Below are 15,340 nucleotides of genomic sequence, written 5' to 3' on the forward strand. Positions count from 1 at the left end.
ACTTGTCGCTTCTTCAGACTCGTTTTTGTCCATGGTTTCTTTTTTGAATCGGTGTGAATTAGTCATGAACAGTGACGGTCGCGAACTGGACGTGACGCTCGCTCACTCAGATTCGAATCGTATATAAGTGATGAAGATCATCCTAAGAAGAGAGAATTGTTTTCGGTACGCTTTTCTATGAACACGGAACAATTATAATTATACAGTTGAGGTAATTAAATTTATTAAATTATTTAATATTGTTTAACAAAATTAATTTTTTTATTTATATACTAAAAATCTCAAAATATTACTTAAAATTTACCTTAAGTTCTTAAAGTCAATTTCGGATAAATCATTCTCTCTCTTGTACTAAATCCTTCAATTGCAATTGCTAACTGGATTAAATGAATCAACAATTTGTTAATTCTGAATCAGCAATTCCCTATCTCTCTTTTCCTCAAATTTATAATCTTGATATATATTAAAGTGTATGTTTTTTTATTGCAAGTTTATCATTATATATTATATAATTTTATAGCATGTTAATAGAATTATAGGATATAATTAGGATTATATATCTCTTATGACATGTTGCAGGATTATATAATATATTGAAAAATGCACACCTTTTTAATATATATTAAGATTATAATCTGGAAAAGAGAAAGATAGCGAATTGTTGATATATGCGTGTATACACGTAGAAAGAAAATTTGAAGAAGCAAGATTAATTTTTGTCTTGGCGTGATTGATATTGAATTGTGAATATACTGAATTAAATGTCTTCACTATGCATCGTTATTAATGCGTGCACTTTGTATTTGATAATTTACTTTTTTGTTGCAATTACTTATTCTTTTTGCAATGTAAACTTTGATACTCTGTATGTATAAACGTAAGAAATAAGATATGATAATACAGCATACATAATACTATCATATTATTGACTATCAGAATGATACGAGTTATCGAGACAATATATACTATAATATATGCCAAAAAAATATTTTTTTGACATTCAACACGCTTGAAATATTTGTATTTATAAGACATAAATTGTGATGTAATTTTAATTGAATGGAAATGCGCTTATTTTTTCAATGCCATCGGAATTCTCTCACGTTTTATGCAAATAAATGAGAATTGCTACAAAGAATATCAATCAAAACGAAAGTCTATATAGTAATGTATATTTTTTAATCGCGATGTGAGAAATCTTTTTCGTACAATTTATAATTATATAATAATTAAAATTGAAATATGTATAATTAATTTTAAATATCTTAAAGAATATCTCTCTCTTTTACGAAATTCAAATATCTGGAAAAAATTTCTCTCATAAGAAAGAAAAAAAAACATATGTAGCACAATATGATTTGTGAGAAACAAAAAATATATAAAATTGGATATTCCTAATAATAAAATTATTAGATTATGTGAGATAAAAATTTTTGTGTGACAAAATCGATTCAATTTATAAATATGGGTTTTGCATATTGAATGAATATTATAGAGACAAATTTTTTGATTGGAACTGATCAACAATCATTTTATCGGTGCATAGAAATGAACTTATAACAAAAAAGTTTTATTTTACAAATGAATTAAATTATTAATAACGATGATTGATTATTTTTTTGCATGATAAATAAAATCGGCTTACATTCAAAACCAATTCAAGCTAATTTATATTCAATCATTTAATAGCGGATACCAACTACGTGAGTTCTACTTATCGTGGCCGATGTCCCAAATAACAGAATACTAAAGTATTCTAAAGGATTCTTATATCTAAAGAAATCTCTCGAAACTAGTGGCGTACGTGAGTGACAATTAATTAACGAGCCATAAATCGACGTAACTCGACAGCAAAACATCGTGCTGCTTGAAAAATATTTCTTGCACAAGAAAAAATGTCTCTTATGAGAAAGGAAAAAAACGTATCTAGCAAAATATGATTTGTGAGAAACAAAAAATATATAAAATCGGATATATAGGGTGTCTGATAATAATCGCCCCACCCGTAATGTGGAGGTAGAGTGGGTTAAACTGAACAGAAAAGTCCTGTAACATCTTTTTCTACAACGCTTAATAAAGGAGTTGTTATTGAATAAAGTCTGCCAATTAGCGCCGACTTTTAGCCGCGCGCTTGGTAGTGTGCGTGAGCGCTCCGTCGCTACGGCGGCGCACACTATCAGGCGGGCGGCTCACCGACGTGCGTCCGGCTAAAAGTCGGCGCTGATGACTAGACTTTACTCAATAATAACCTCTTTATTAAGCGTTATAGAAAAAAATGTTACAGGACTTTTCTGTTCAGTTTAACCCACTCTACCTCCACATTACGGGTAATTTACGCATTTATGTTAACCACGCGTGTGAATTCTCGGATTTGCTATATACACTTGACGTAATACGTTCAAAAGAATCGTCTATATCTTCTCCTGTAAAGATGAATATTTAATATTTACTGCGTTTCATATACGCATTTGCATTTAAACGAACGTTGAATTAGCGGAGCCATTATTTAAATATCGATTTGTTCTTAATTTTTACGCGATAAAAAATGATAGTGTGTACCTGATGACAAGAATGATAAATATTTGACGATATATAATAGTAACATTTTTACGTGAGATATATACATATAAATGCCTGAATATCTTTATCGCATCAACTTTGCTTGTCATTAATTTTTTGTTTGTTATTAATAACGCGATTTCAGAATTTTCTGCCACATGAAAAATTAAGGTCGCCAGCTTTGTGAATGTTAATTCTCTCTCTTTCTCTATGTATCTATCTCTCCGAGTCGTTTGTTTGCATATATTACCATATTCACAGTAATTTACGTGATTTAACGAAGTCGTTGTTACCTGAATAAATTCATAAAAAAGTTCTTCTTGGGATTCGTACTTAAAGATACTATTTAATAATAATTTAATAATAATACTATTTAATAATAATTTATATAATAAAGGTTTACTATTTAATATATTAATTATTATATACAGCATTATTCTTGTGGGATATTTTTTGGCTAAAAAACATCTTTAAATCCAGGATATCTAAATCTTCAAAAAATCAAGAGTCAAGTGTAACATTACTAATATTTCAGCAACAAATACATTCTACGTTATTCTATGTATTTATCGAATACGAAAGATTAGCGTTAATAAATGTCGATTTAAAATTTTACAAACAAATTTTACAACATTTTACACATATTGTTCTTTTCCCTTTTATCATTCGTGTACATAATACATCATGTATATTTTTTAAAAACCTAATAAAAAATATATTAAATTCAGATAAGAACGATATCGGTGAAATAATTTTATAGATCATATTTTTTTGCACTTGGCACGTGGTGCACAATAAAAATAAATGTTTATCTGTCTAGGAATGAGTTATTCGGTGGGAGTAAAGGACACTCCTTCGAGGGCATCGAGCGACGCCAATGTCGTGGCGAAGATTCGTGAGGCCGGTGGTATTCCTCTTCTTGTCAGTAATACGCCAGAATTGTGCTTGTGGTGGCATACATTCAACAAAGTAACTGGCGTCACCAGGAATCCTTACGACACTCGGAGGACCTCTGGCGGCTCTTCCGGTGGCGAGGTTCGTATATGATGTTTTCTTTTCTAATAGAGCGCACAATTTTCCTTTAGAATAATCTCTGTTTACAATTTTTATTTAAATAATATGTAATAGAAATTTATAGTAAATAGAAAATGCAATATATAAATATGCAAAGTAAATGTATTAATAATTAAATATATGTTTATAAATATATTACCCTTCTTGGCGCTGGCGCCTCTCTTCTAAGCTTAGCTTCAGATATCGCTGGATCAGCTAGACTTCCGGCAATGTTTTGCGGAGTTTTCGGTCATAAACCTACGCCCAGTAAGTTGTTTACATCCACACCAAACAATTAATAAAGAAAAAAGAAAATATTCATATCTTTACAATTGTTTATTTTGGATTACACTTATTCATGAAACAGTGTTACGATAAATAACGATTAAAATTGCTAATTTGTATGTTCGCAGACTGGGTTTCAATAGAAGGCCATAAGCCTAGCGCATGTGACAAAAATTGGTCTTCTTTTTTTACAATCGGTTTAATGGTTAGATACGCCTCGGATTTGCCTCTTCTGTTGACAGTTATGTCGCAAACTGACGAAGCGAGAATTGGCTTTAATAAAAAGGTCAGAATTTTTCTAATCTTAATTTAGAGTTTTTTAAGTCTTTGCTTTGTTAAAATTTTCCAATTGTGATCACAAATATTTATAATAAAATATTTATAATATGTAATAAAATATTTATAAATGTGAATATATTCATTTCAATATTTCGGACTATAACAATTAATCAAAGTATTGCAACATAATCGTACAGGTCCGTCTGGAGGATATGAAATTCTTTTACATGGACCATTGCGGATCGAGCGCAACTAATTCTGTGAACAGAGATATGAAAGGCGTAATTTACAAACTAAAAAGATACTTGGAAACAACATATAGTGTCAAAGTGCAAAAAGTATGTGACAAAAGTTTTTATTACATTGTATAAACCAATTTTAATTTGTGAAAAAAGAATTTTCTTTATTACTGTCATAAAACTTGCAAAAGTGCATGTGAGTCAGGATTTTAACCATTATAATCTACATATAACATATGTGAAAATTAAAGTGAGATCGGTGAGGTGTTACCTTTCGCAGGTTTTACCTTGTCATATATATAATTTATTGTATATTTATTAAGAATTAAAATCTACTTAAAATATATTAGATTTTACAATATTGCTATATACAGATCTAAAAATATTGGCAGACATTACATTTATTTTTTCGATTATTCACAGGCAAATTTGGAAGATATGAAGTTATCTTTTGAATTAAGCGGATTTATTCTTTCGAAAATCCAAGATATAGATACGATGTTTAATCGCTTGGATGATCCTAAGGTATAATGTAAATATTTTGTAGACAAAAACAAAATTATATCTCATAAATTTTTTTTTAGAAATCGAAGAGCGTACTTATGGAAACATTAAAGTACCTTTTTTTTATGTCATCGCATACTTTTCCTGCCATATGTTATGGAATAATAAGTAATATCGCCAAACGATTACCAGTCTCAGAATATAATAAATTATTAGAGACGAGAATGCGATTGAAAAAGCAATTTGAGGTAGATTCTATTCATATCTTTAAATTTCTTAGCAAAATTAGACACGATATTTGTTTATCTTAAAATATTTTGTCTATAGTAAAATATTCGAAATATATAGTTGATACACGCGCGAGATTTAATCTGTAATATATAAATATACACATATATTATATATATAATATTAAATAATGCACGAAATGTTACTTGACTAGGAACTGCTGGGCGATAATGGTATATTAATCTTTCCATCTTTCATCTCGTCGGCGCATTATCCTCACGAAAGTCTGTACAATGTATGCAATTATACTTACATGATGATCTTCAATGTGCTAGGATTTCCGGTCACACAATGCCCACTTAGTTTTGACAAAAACCAACTGCCGCTTGGACTTCAGGTGAAAAACCCGTTTTCTACTTGATTCTAAGAAATGCGAAAATTATTAAACAATTGTATTTTTAAATAAAAAAAGGAACAGACTCGATGGTTAAACAATCGGAATTAAAATAATTAAAGACTAGCACGAATCGGTCGCTGAATAAAAGAGCAAACAAAATTTTCTCATCTGCACCTCCATTTCGCGTTTGATTCGTATTGGCTTTTAACTTTTTTTAAATTATCTATTTATTTGAACGTCAAATGATGTTATTTTGGCATCAAATGACATGCATTTGCTACCTGAACAGTTTGTTTTTTTTTGTTTAAAAAAGTCTTATTAATTTGTTTTTAATTTATTTAATTTTAACTTCATTTTTCTATGCTTTTGTCTTTAGATTGCCGCAAATCCAGGCTGCGATTATCTGACGATTGCTGTGGCGCAAGAAATCGAAAGGACATTCGGTGGTTGGCGAGAACCGTCAGAAAGCAAAGGACTTACTTATACAACGTAGCATAAATTTCGACGAAATAATATAGGATCCTGTTTTCAATCAAAGTTCAGTGATCTAGCGTAATTTGCAGTAGATAAAAATCTGATACATATATTGAAATATAATATATTGAAATTTTCGGAAGAAGAAATTACTGAATTTAAAATCATTATTCGGATAATACATATAATATATTATAATATAAAGATTACAGCACATTAATTGCAACGATTAATGATTTTGTGTTTTTGATACTCTCTTCTGTGATTTTAATTCGCGATTAAATCTGCATCAGGCGTCCCGATGTCACAATATGACTGCGCACTTCTTCTTCTCTTAGAGTGGAGATCTAATTTCTAGGATTGTTAGCACCAAATGGTAAAGGGTAAAAACTTATGATGCTGTACGCTACAGTTATAATTATATTACTTTACGATGTATAAGGTAAGAATCACACTTGCCTTATTCACCTTGTTTTTGAAATCAAAAACATAATGTCAAAACATCTGATATTAATCACGAAACCTTTATTAAATGCGCGATGCAACAGAATGTTCGCAACTGACTTAACTCGAAGAATCTATTGCCTCTCTTTTGCAATCGATCTGACGCGATATTTGTACGCATAAAAATTTAAGCGTTGTATTTTTTACATTGCATTTAGATTTACAATCAATTTTTAGAATGACAATTTTTTACGAGCGTGTATCTAATATATAATACTTATTGATATATGTAATAATATTTGACAATAAATTCGTATATTTCTTTTGTATCTTATGCAGGCATTTACCCGTAAATTATATAAATAATTTATGTCACTTACATGCAAACAATATAAACTATATATTTAAAAATTAAGGATATTATATATATGCATGTATATTATTAAGAAAATTTATCTAAGAAAATTTATTTCATTTTACATGCGCATATATATACATAAAAATAATATTTCGATAATAATTTATTATCGCTATCCGTAGTATATACTAAAATAACAAAACATCCTGCGCAGCTAAATATAAACATTAATAAATCTATAATATGTCTCGGACAATTATGAATCTAGCACGAACCTCCCAACCGGCCGTTTTACACATGGCACCGAAAAGTGGATGTGGGTATCGATTCTGCAATTCAAGTGAGGATGAAAATTACAGAAATGAGCGAATTTACTAGATTTGGATCAATAAAATTATAAATATTCTAGTAAATTTACTTTTTTGTAATTTTTGCAATTTTCACCCTCACTTGAATTACAGATAATTGATAACCAGGCCATATAGTTCCGCTTGGTTTTAAAATGCACAGGCGCTATTACACAAAAGGGCGGCGTGGCTCCTCTCAGACTTCTCTCTGATATCAGAGAGAAACATGAGAGGGATTAACCGCCGTTTTTCGAAAGACGCTTTTTCTAGCTAATGCAGTAGCGCCAACTGGATCCATTTTAGAGCCGGTGGAATTAAATTGTCAGGTTCACTTTTCGGTACCACGGTAAAACGGCCAGTGCATGTTTGTGCTAAATCCATAATCGTGGATCAAAAATGCGGAGAAATATTATAAATTTATTAATGTTTTATTAGTTGCGCGTAATGTTTTGTTATTTTAGTATATAGTCCGGCCAGCGATAATAAGTTATTACCCATACAGCACAGATCATTGCAATTATATTGCAGCAACATTGCAATATTGCAAATTGCAATGCAACATTACAAAGACATTGCAGAAATATAGAGCCACAAAGTACCAGCACACTTGTAGCAACATGACATTAATATTATGACCTTCTACTCACCCTCAAAAAATTGGCTTGTCTATCCGTTTTGTAGATATTCGGTTTTTGATACTATTTTACTGGACTAAGAGAGGAAAAGGAGGTTTGGGCGATGGACGGACCAACAATAGGACATCCGCGCGCGCTTGTCTTAAAATGATAATATTTCTCTCTTTCTCTTCAATTGAAAATAAGTATAATGCCGTTGATAAATTTTTATTTATTGATTTTTCGGCATATATATTTTATCAATAAGATAAGTTATATCACGCATCGATGCAAATATATTGCTTACGTACCATTGCTTGTTTTCATTATAACGCCGGCTTTCCGAATCTCTCAGCTGATGAGCAATATCTTTTTGGTAATGTGCAATTTTTCGTGCCGTACAAACAGATAAGCAAATGCTAATGATAACAGAGATAATTACAATCCCGTGAAAATATAACAAATATGCTGTATTGCCTGAAAATGTGATAAAAAATATAAATATCATATTGTTTCTCATATTAAATCGCGTTTTTTAAGTGTATAAAATATATTTTTAATTTTAACAAAAATAGACTTATAGTTATAATATTTTATTTTTATGTGCTAACATTAAATGAATTATTTATCAATGTGGCATTCACTTACTACCAAACCAACAGTTGTCAATGCGAAATTCCGGATTAGGTTTTTTGGTACGCCAGGTACAATCTCCATTATGCCACAAATGATAGCGAGCATGAAGGAGCCTCCCCACGCGAAGACAGAATACATGATTAACTTTTTTCTCTTCTGTTGTTTCGTATTTCTTTGTAACGGGCGAAATTGTCTGTGAAGCGCACAATTTTTACTTCATATTTAGCGGATAAAAATAGAAGAAATTGTAATGCAAATGCACATTAAATTAAATATGCTATTGCTCAAAATTTTTAAGAAAATCTACCATATATAACTATAAAAATTGATTTATTCTATCTAACATTACAATATGATAAAAACTATGTATTTATACATAGTTTATATACATGTATGTTTGCACGTAACAGACATGATAGTGGCAATTTTGGTTTTAATTTTGGTAAATATAGCGAATAGGGGACCCAGCCCCAATGACCTTGACCTTGACATATGTTATCAAGGACATAATTCTGAGGGTAAATATAGCGAAAAGGGGACTCAGCCCCAATGACCTTGACCTTGACATATGTTATCAAGGACATAATTCTGAGGGTAAATATAGCGAAAAGGGGACTCAGCCCCAATGACCTTGACCTTGACATATGTTATCAAGGACATAATTCTGAGGGTAAATATAGCGAAAAGGGGACTCAGCCCCAATGACCTTGACCTTGACATATGTTGTCAAGGACATAATTCTGAGTAACTTTTTCTTCTAATGTGTGTGTGTGTGTGTGTGTGTGTGTGTGTGCGCGTGTGTGTGCGTGTGCGTGTGCGCGCGCGCGTGCTTCCTGTCCGTGCGTGTACTTTGGTATATTTTAAACTTTTTTTGTTAATAACTTTTTAATAAGCAACGAGCGACGATTAAATTAAAAGAAAAAGTTACTCAGAATTATGTCCTCGATAACATATGTCAAGGTCAAGGTCATTGGGGCTGGGTCCCCTATTCGCTATATTTACCATAAAAAATGTTATCAAAAACTTAAGAAATATAAATTGCAAAGAAAATAAAAAAAAGCTTATAAATATATTCTTAAAAAGAGTAAAAATCAGAGGACAACGAAAAGAAAACGAGAAAAAATAGCCAAGCACACATTTGATAGATGGGGATCAGGACCTGTCAGGATTTGTCAAAAAAAAAAAGTAAAATGATCAACGCACAATAATGCAAAATTAATCATTGAGTAAAATATTATTGTAGTTAATCACTGGTTAACTGTCGATCTGTGATCTATGATAGAATTTTCTTGTCGTGGTTTATAGCACTAAAGGTCGGTAGAATCAGACGAACATTGTTCACGACGGTTCGCTTTTCTGTAAGAATTGATCTTATCCCATAGAGTATAGAGAAATCATCACTGACGTAGTGATACAATTGTTTGAGGATGCGATAGCGTGTTAAGTTTCGCGATTTTGCCAACCGAATCGTTTCAGCAGTAACAGCTTAATCTTCCTCTCTCTCTCTCTTCCATACAAATATCATACAGATGCAAAACTTCTCTAAGAATTGTATCGCTATAAAGGTAAACCAGGCGAAACTGTTTTTTTCATTAAACAATCTGAAGATAGTATACATGTACAATTTTATGCACACTATGATAAATAATACTTTAGTTACTTCCAGATACAGATAAAACCTGCAAAAAATTGAATAAAATAATTGAATAAGATAATTGAATAATTGAAAATAAATAAATAAATAAATATTTTATATTTCTGTGATTATGAAAATTGATAAGTTCAAATAATTGAAAACGCTCTACATTATCTATACTGATAAAGATAAACATTTTCCAAAAATTATATTATTGTCAATTTTAAATATCTTTCAATAGTAGCAATAAATGTTATACCAATCAAATTAAACTTTAAAATTAATATAAAACAAATTTTAAACTTTGGAAGAAAGAAAGAAAGAGAAAATGACAAAGAGAGTAGTAAAATCTTATTAAAGAATTTTTATATAAAAAATGTAATTATTGTTGTTTTTTTTAAATAAGAAACGTTCACATTTATCTTTAATACTGTTTATTATTTTTACGTAAATTTTTTTGAGATGGCGCAATTGAGGCGACAGAATTTATGCACTTAAGAGAAAATTTCCTTTTTGTGAGCTACTTTCTGTTGACGCATTTTTTGATATTATGTTTAAATTATATTTGCTATCAAAATAACTTTAAAATATACTACTATACTTATGTTACGTCCTGGTGACTCCACGATTCCTTCCTTCCACGAAGTTGCGGCAATGATAATCGATCGGTGATAGAAATGAGTCGTTCGGTAAATAGAGCATCTTGCGTCACACATTCCTTAAACATTTAGTCACTTATCAATATCTATATAAATTAAAGATAGTTGTTGCGCCCTTCCGTCGACTCATCCTTCCTCGAGTCTGGACGTAACACTTAAAAAGACATTCGTTTTACTATTTATATATCCTATTTTTAATTAGTTAAATATACAGAATGATAAAAATACCAAATAGAGAGTTGGAGAATTCGATCTTTTATCGAAATTATAAAAATACAAAAAGTTATGACTTTTACTCATAGGCGGGGGAGGGGCGAAGTCTCTCCAAATTGTAACTCTATCAAAAGTAAAATCGTTGTTCAAATCTTTTGGCCCGCGACCAACGGGCTCTCTATTAACAGAGGCTTGAATTTTTATTATTTGGGCCGTGGCGTCCAACTTCAAACACCGGTAAGTTCCAGTAGATTAATCCAATTTTAAAAAACAGGTAGTGGTTTTGAAAGATCTTTTTACGCCGTTTAAATCTTATAATATCAGTTTTTTTAAAAAGTCAAAATTTATTTAAGATTTTTGAAGAACAAAATAAAAATAGTTTTTTTCTCAAATTTAGACATCTTTGATTTTCTTTGAAAAAAATCTTTAAAAAAGTAGAAAAAAATCCGGTCCTAAAACGGACTGTATCTTAAAAACTAAAAGTTTGCCCATCTTGATTCTGGACTCGTTTTAAAGGGAAATATTTCTACTTTTTTTTATCATTTTTTCAAAGAAAATCGAAGATGTCCACATTTGAGAAAAAACAATTTTTATTTCGTTCTTCAAAAATCTTAAATAAATTTTGACTTTTTCAAAAAACTGATATAAGATTAAAGTAAAAAGACGTTTGGAAACCACAACCTGTTTTTAAAAATTGGAGTCTACTGGAACTTACCGACGTTTGAAGCTGGACGCGACGGCCCAAATGATAAAAATTCAAGCCCTTGTTAATAGAAAACCCGTTGGTCGCGAGCCAAAAGATTTGGGTAACGATTTTACTTTTGATAGGATTACAATTTGTGCAAATTTCAGCATGATCGGAAAATTTTGAAAATTTAGATGGATCACTTCATAAGTAATGCCCCATATATCAAGATCAAGATCATCGTTGAGGTGTCTATTAATGTAAATAATTATCGTATGTTTTTTTTAAGATTAAGTATAAAAACACATTGCCCCATACAAAAATGTATGTGTATGTGTGCGTGCGTGCGCTAGTTTCAAAATGATTATATTTTTCTCTTTCTTTTTCTCTCTTGTTGAAAATGAGTATAATGCCGTTGATAAATTTTTTCTTCAATATTTTATATTTCATTGATATAAAATATTGAAGAAAAACTTTTAATTATAGAAAAATATTGTCTAATTATTATATTTGGACATTCTTATATACGGACGCTCCTGAGACAAAGCGTCGTGCTCCTTAGTTACGCGTATCTGGCGACTCATTGCTAACGTACGAGCTGTGAGTGGGGGGCAATAGGCGTGAGCCACGGAATCGGGCCGAAATGTGCAAGTAAATCCCAGCACTGTTATACAAGATATAACATAAATGTTGGTTTTTTAAAATATAATATTATATAATATTTTAAGAAAGTAGTGTTTTCCCTCTTCATATTTTTTTGACATATACGCGTGTTTCTGATTTGTCTTGTGGTAGCCGAATAAATTATTACGCTTAATATTCGAGGAAAATTTATTTTACATTTTATTTTTTAATGTAGTCCAACAATTTTTGAAAATTCAATAATGATATTAAATAATTCAATACTTCTAATTGTGTTTAGCGTTAATTCTCACTATATCATATATGTTGGTTCAGAATTATGTATATATTTGAATATCCTATAATATATTACTTATATTTATATAACTTATATTGTTTGAATGAAGAAAGTGAATACAGGTATATTAATTGCAAATGTAGGAATGTAATTATTTTTTGTTTTTATTTTTTTTCTTTCGGCAAATCATTGAAACTTTTGTGAATCAAATATTGTAATCGTTAACAATTATGTTCGATTTCCAGCTGACTGACACTGGATTCGATGAAGCAGGCTCTGTATCCAGTTTAGTCGCAATGTCTCTTCTCAAACGTATGAGAGATAAGAGCGCGAGAAACATATATTGGCACGAACAATGCGGCACTATCAGTTATGATGAGTCGTCCAACAGTGTTGAAAAACTGCAATTTATCTACTATAAAGTCATGTATACATGATGAACTAAAGTAAAAGTTTTTTGATAAACTTTATTAATTAGTCAATTTATTGTATTTTATTTTATATATTGTATTTTATTTATAATAATTTGACTAACGCAGCAACAGAGAAAATTACAATGTGTATATACAACTATATATAGATATTTAATATTTGAATTGAATATTGTTACATTTTTGATAAAAATTATCAAGAGACACGGTAGTGTCTCGTATCAAGTCACGCGCTGCTACAAGTCACGCGTAGCAATAGCAAGGGATTTTGTGTTAATCAGCAATTTGATTAATGTAGTGACTGCATAAGTTACGAAATGTTTAGATATTTAATACTGTAATTAAAAGCTGTTACATTTTCGATAGAATTATCAAGAGAGACGGTAATATCTCACGCCAAGTCACGCGCCACTTTCATAATTATATTGTTCAACTTAGCAGAGCCAAGTTATTTCAATTAACACTTTTTATTTTATCTTTTTATTTTGTATTAATTTTTAATCTACAATTTTTATATAAATTTTTTAATTTTTAATATTATTTTTGTAGGAAATTAAAAAACAACTATTTTGTACAATAGTTTTATCGGTTAGAATGTTCCTTTTTAAAAAAAAGAAGCATAAGTTTTTATTCTTAATTTGCGCAATTTTTTTAAACCATTATTTTAGTAGAAAATTTAAAAAACCATTTTGCACATCAATATTTTTTGATATAAATTTACTTTATTAAATCTTAAAATAACACTGTTTTATACAGATTGAGATAATATATTTTTCTAAATAGTTTTTACCATGAGCTTTTAAGAATGCAAAATACAAATATATTGAAAACGAAGTCAGGCAACGGGCGCGAAAAATGTTACACATAGCATAGTATATACATATACATATATATAATTAAACTATCTCAGCGTCTTAAATAGAAAATCAACACATGACAACTGACACAGAAAAATTTTTTCGACTTCAGGTAAATAGTAGTCAAGTTCAATAAGTCACACCCAACAGCTAATTAATATTACGTTGATTTTTATACTATAATACTAGAAGATAATATGCTTCTGCAACGTAAAGCTTTGAAATCTATTATTTCTGCGTCTCGTAATCAAAATCATTAATGGATGACAATATAGAAATAATTTTTTATTAAAGAATTAAGTTTCGACATTACAGTTGACCGCTGTTTAACTCCTGATCTCTAATTTACACTAAAACTTTCTTTTTGTGCATTGTAGAAATAATTAGACAGATCTCATCAAGCAATCTTTTTACGGCGGCGGTTTGTCTGCTTGTAGAGATTGATTTTTTTCTGCAGAAAAGTCATTACTGACCTAGTACAAAGTATTCGAGCTTGTAACAATTGCTGTCTATCAAGCACATTAATTTTGCTAACAATCTTAATCTTTTTTATAATTAATCTTGTTCATAAATCGATTCAGACACTTTTGAAAGACAAAAAGTTTTTTTCAACAAAATTAACGTGTATCAAAATCAACGATGTCCACAGATGTTTACTCAGAAGATCCTAGACGAAAATACATACGTTTGCAATTTTCTTTCATTTACATGTTTTAACTAATATGTGCATGCACCACCGTACAATAATATAAAATTAGTTATCGATTTAAAAATTGTTTAGCACTGTAGTTAATCACTGGTTAACCATCAATCTTTGATCTATAATAAAATCTTTTTATCGCACGTCATAGTACTATAAATCGGTCGAATAGGACGAACTCTTTGCGCTATGATTCACTTTTCTAGGAATTGATATTTTCCCACAGGGAAATCATCACTGACGGAGTAGTGCAATTATTTGAGGATGCGACAGCGTATTGAGTTCTAAAAACATTCCGTAATTCTAACAACCGAATCGCTTCAGTAACAAAAGCTTAATCTTCCTCTTCCATACAAATATGATAAACATGCAGAACTGCTCTATGAAGTCCAGCGTAGAGTAAGTACAAGAAATTAACACATAGATAATATCCATATAAATAATATTAATAGTAATAATATTGATAGTAATGATGATAGTAACCATGACCAATTTTATGCACATCACGATAAATATCACTGTGCATATCTTCAGCTGCAGATCAAAGCTGCAAAATAATTGAATAATTAAAAAAAATAAATATTTAATATTCTCGCGGTTATGAAAATTGAGAAGTTTATAATTGAAAATACTCGAAGTTATATATATTAATAAAGATAAATATTTTCAAAAAATTATATTATTGTCAATTTCAGATACCTTTTAATAGTAACAATAAATGTTATCAAATTAAATTTTAAAATTAATATAAAACAAATTTTAAACTTTGAAAGAGAGAAAAAAAAGGGAAATGACAATATAGTAGAATTTTATTAAAAAATGT

At 29.9% G+C, this 15,340-nt stretch overlaps 1 protein-coding gene across 1 annotated transcript; it reads left to right on the forward strand.

Annotated features, from left to right (window-relative positions):
* Nucleotides 1-3,348: 3,348 nt before the first annotated feature.
* LOC115238509 (fatty-acid amide hydrolase 2-like) lies at nucleotides 3,349-6,603 on the forward strand. Its single transcript, XM_029812418.1, has 8 exons — nucleotides 3,349-3,595; nucleotides 3,769-3,879; nucleotides 4,026-4,183; nucleotides 4,374-4,514; nucleotides 4,839-4,940; nucleotides 5,000-5,167; nucleotides 5,362-5,544; nucleotides 5,921-6,603. The coding sequence occupies exons 1-8, from the start codon at nucleotides 3,364-3,366 to the stop codon at nucleotides 6,035-6,037; spliced, it is 1,212 nt and encodes a 403-aa protein (XP_029668278.1). The 5' UTR covers nucleotides 3,349-3,363; the 3' UTR covers nucleotides 6,038-6,603.
* Nucleotides 6,604-15,340: the final 8,737 nt, after the last annotated feature.

Source organism: Formica exsecta, unplaced genomic scaffold (assembly GCF_003651465.1).
Source record: "Formica exsecta isolate Colony F162 unplaced genomic scaffold, ASM365146v1 scaffold342, whole genome shotgun sequence".
Taxonomy (NCBI): Eukaryota; Metazoa; Arthropoda; class Insecta; order Hymenoptera; family Formicidae; genus Formica; species Formica exsecta.

What these genes read in the sequence shown, in the direction of transcription:
- LOC115238509 (XM_029812418.1), top strand. Translation starts at nt 3,364, where the DNA reads ATGTTTATCTGTCTAGGAATGAGTTATTCGGTGGGAGTAAAGGACACT. An exon ending in CGGTCATAAACCTACGCCCA is followed by an intron (nt 3,880 to 4,025) that starts GTAAGTTGTTTA and finishes GTATGTTCGCAG; the next exon opens with ACTGGGTTTCAATAGAAGGC. An exon ending in AACTGCCGCTTGGACTTCAG is followed by an intron (nt 5,545 to 5,920) that starts GTGAAAAACCCG and finishes TTTTGTCTTTAG; the next exon opens with ATTGCCGCAAATCCAGGCTG.